A 2890-nucleotide genomic window follows, 5' to 3' on the forward strand; every position below is an offset into this window, starting at 1 on the left:
TGTAAAGACTAGCATCAATGCAGGCATTCTTGCACCATGCCGTAAGGGTGCCTGTGTTGCCACCAGGATTGTTTTTGCACAGGCAAAGGCTCCTGTGTGTGCTGCAGAATGCAGAATATATAGTAAGAGAAAAAAACATGCTCACCTCAGGAGGCGTAAGGTTTTGGCACATTCCCAGGATTAGAGGGTCTTGTAAGTCCGGGGAAGCCTCAATAGCCATGGCTGTTGCATGGACACACCAACTGCATCGTTCGCGGAACAGCTCACTAGCGCAGAGTAAAGCAACACACTTGTTTGCGCTGCCTTGCCTTAATCTATATCTATAAGGCCATTCAAAGCCATGCAAAGTAGATTTGCTGGTTTGCCCCACCTAAGCCTCACAAACAAGGCGGTGCATGGAACTCATAAATATACTCCTAAGCATATAGAGGAAATGATGGCCTTATGTATCATAGAGCTTTACTCATTTTGCGTCTATGAGGAAATTCATTGATACATAAGGGTCTTGAATATTTAAGCATGGTTGCAAAAGAAACTATTTTGTGGTGAAAAACTCCATGTGTGCAGGTTTCCTTCCACATGCTCTTCAACCAGTCCAGCAGTGGCTCAAACATGGTAACGTCCTTAGAGTCTGTAGTGAGCAATTAACAGGATTCCAGTAATGGATTCACAAAAAGCAAGTCTGACACCAAAAGTATTACAAATACCAGTCACCAAGACAGCCCATCAGATACCAGGATAGGGTTAGGGCTGACACTCTTTCACTCTCACTCTCCAGGCTTCTGTTTGGGATGGGGTGACTTTGCTAAAATCACATCACTGCCCAGGTAGGATCCTATTTGTAACATGCCTGTGGTGCACTGACTATTCCCCTCTTGCCTATGAATGTGTAAATGGGGATACAAATACCAATATATGGATTCCTGCTGTAGCCATCATTGTGTTTATGACTTGTGCAATCTGTGCTGTCAGAAGACATATAAGCCTGAGAAATGTAAACTGACAAAATGACAGATCTTGCACCTTATGTGTTTTTCTTTAAGCTGCTCAAGTCAAGCTGCAAAAAACATTTACTCTCATTTAGGTATTGTTAGTGGGCCTACACCCTAGTGCCACCTATGCAGCAGGTGCCACTGAACGAAATGACATAAAGCATGATTAATGATGTCCCTTCATAAATGAAGAGGGGCATAGGTCATGAGAAGATTTGTGAATTTTCTAGTACAAGGAAGTCAACATCTGAAAGAATCTCAAAGTGGGTCATTACGGCCATGCAGTGTCTTTCATGATACTTCAAAGGGGTTTTGTTGGTGGATTAATTATTTCATGTATGTATGGGTAAACACAATCTTATGACCTTTGCTCTGATAAATAAAGATAGCATACCACAGAGTTACATTCAGAGAGTAACTCAAATTGTTGACACTGTTAGTGAGTCTAGCCACTAGTAGAAATGTTATCATTTTTCCAGTATGCATTTCATTTTGATTAACATATTGAATGGCCCACAATTCTTGCCTCACCTCACATCTTTTAACATCCTTTAAATTCTCATTGTTCTTTTATTGCACAGTATCTTCTAATCCAAGCCTGCTGAATCACTGAAGAAATGGAGGCAGCCAATGTGACCAGTGCAGAAGGCTTTCTCCTATTGGTCTTTTCGGATCATCCAAAGATGCAAATTCCTCTTTTTGTTGCATTTGTTCTGATTTACACAACAACGTTAGTGGGAAACATTCTTATAATGACAATAATATATGGCACTTTACATCTACATACTCCAATGTATTTTTTCCTCACAAATTTGTCTTTTCTTGATATAATATACACCTCAATCATTTTTCCTCTGATGCTGGCCCACTTCTTTGAACACAAAACCTATATTTCCTTACCTGATTGCCTCCTGCAGGTATATTTTTTCATGGCAATGGTGACATTAGAATTCATTCTACTAGCAGTCATGGCATATGACCGATATGTGGCCATTTGCAATCCCTTACGTTACACAACAATCATGAATAAGGATGTGTGTTTTCGACTTGCAGCTGGAAGCTGGGTTTTTGGTCTCATGGATGTAATTCCACACACAGTACTCATTTCTGGGCTTTCCTTCTGTGCATCACATGAAATCAACCACTTCTTCTGTGATGTGACAGCCCTTCTGAAGCTTTCTTGTACCAGCACTCTCATTATTGAGGCATTGAGCTATTTTCTTGGGGCTACAGTGGCATTGATTTCATTTCTTTTAATCATCACATCTTACATCAGCATCATCTCAGCCATACTAAAACTCCAGTCAATGCAGCAGAGACAAAAGGCTTTCTCCACATGCAGTTCCCATTTAACTGTTGTTATCTTGTTCTATGGGTCTGTGTGTTCTACGTATCTAAGACCATCTTCAACATATTCAATGAACTACAATAAGATAGCATCACTGGCATACATTACTGTTACTCCACTATGTAACCCCATCATTTACAGCCTGAAAAACAAAGAATTTAAAAATGCCCTGAAGAAGAAAAAAAACAAAGCATAAACTGCAATAACTATACAAAATGTATGTTTTAAATTTCACCTTAATTTAAATGAAGAGGATGAAGAAAAAATAAAAACCAATAGTCTGCCATTGTTCATGGCTTATATTTGATCTTTATTTTTTTCTCTTCTTATCAAATGTTAATGTTGATTACGATATGTATTTTATCTTATTGCAACAATTTTATATCGTTAAACAATAGATGTGAATTTTAAAAGAAACACTTTGTTAAGGGACGTAGATACCATTTACTATTGGTAAAAAAAGATTTTTCCAAAGCAGCTAAATTTATTTTCAATGAATTCATTTTTAATGGAACACTCCATAATGCATGCTTCAAGGTGCATGACAAAT

General features: G+C 38.4%; 1 protein-coding gene across 1 annotated transcript; it reads left to right on the plus strand.

The window, feature by feature from the left end:
* The first annotated feature begins 1609 nt into the window (after nucleotides 1-1609).
* Nucleotides 1610-2536, plus strand: LOC147700772 (olfactory receptor 5V1-like). Its single transcript, XM_086928479.1, has one exon. It carries the CDS (start codon nucleotides 1610-1612, stop codon nucleotides 2534-2536), a length of 927 nt encoding a protein of 308 aa, XP_086784605.1.
* The last annotated feature ends 354 nt before the right edge of the window (nucleotides 2537-2890 follow it).

Source organism: Lissotriton vulgaris, chromosome 7 (assembly GCF_964263255.1).
Source record: "Lissotriton vulgaris chromosome 7, aLisVul1.2, whole genome shotgun sequence".
Classification (NCBI taxonomy): Eukaryota; Metazoa; Chordata; class Amphibia; order Caudata; family Salamandridae; genus Lissotriton; species Lissotriton vulgaris.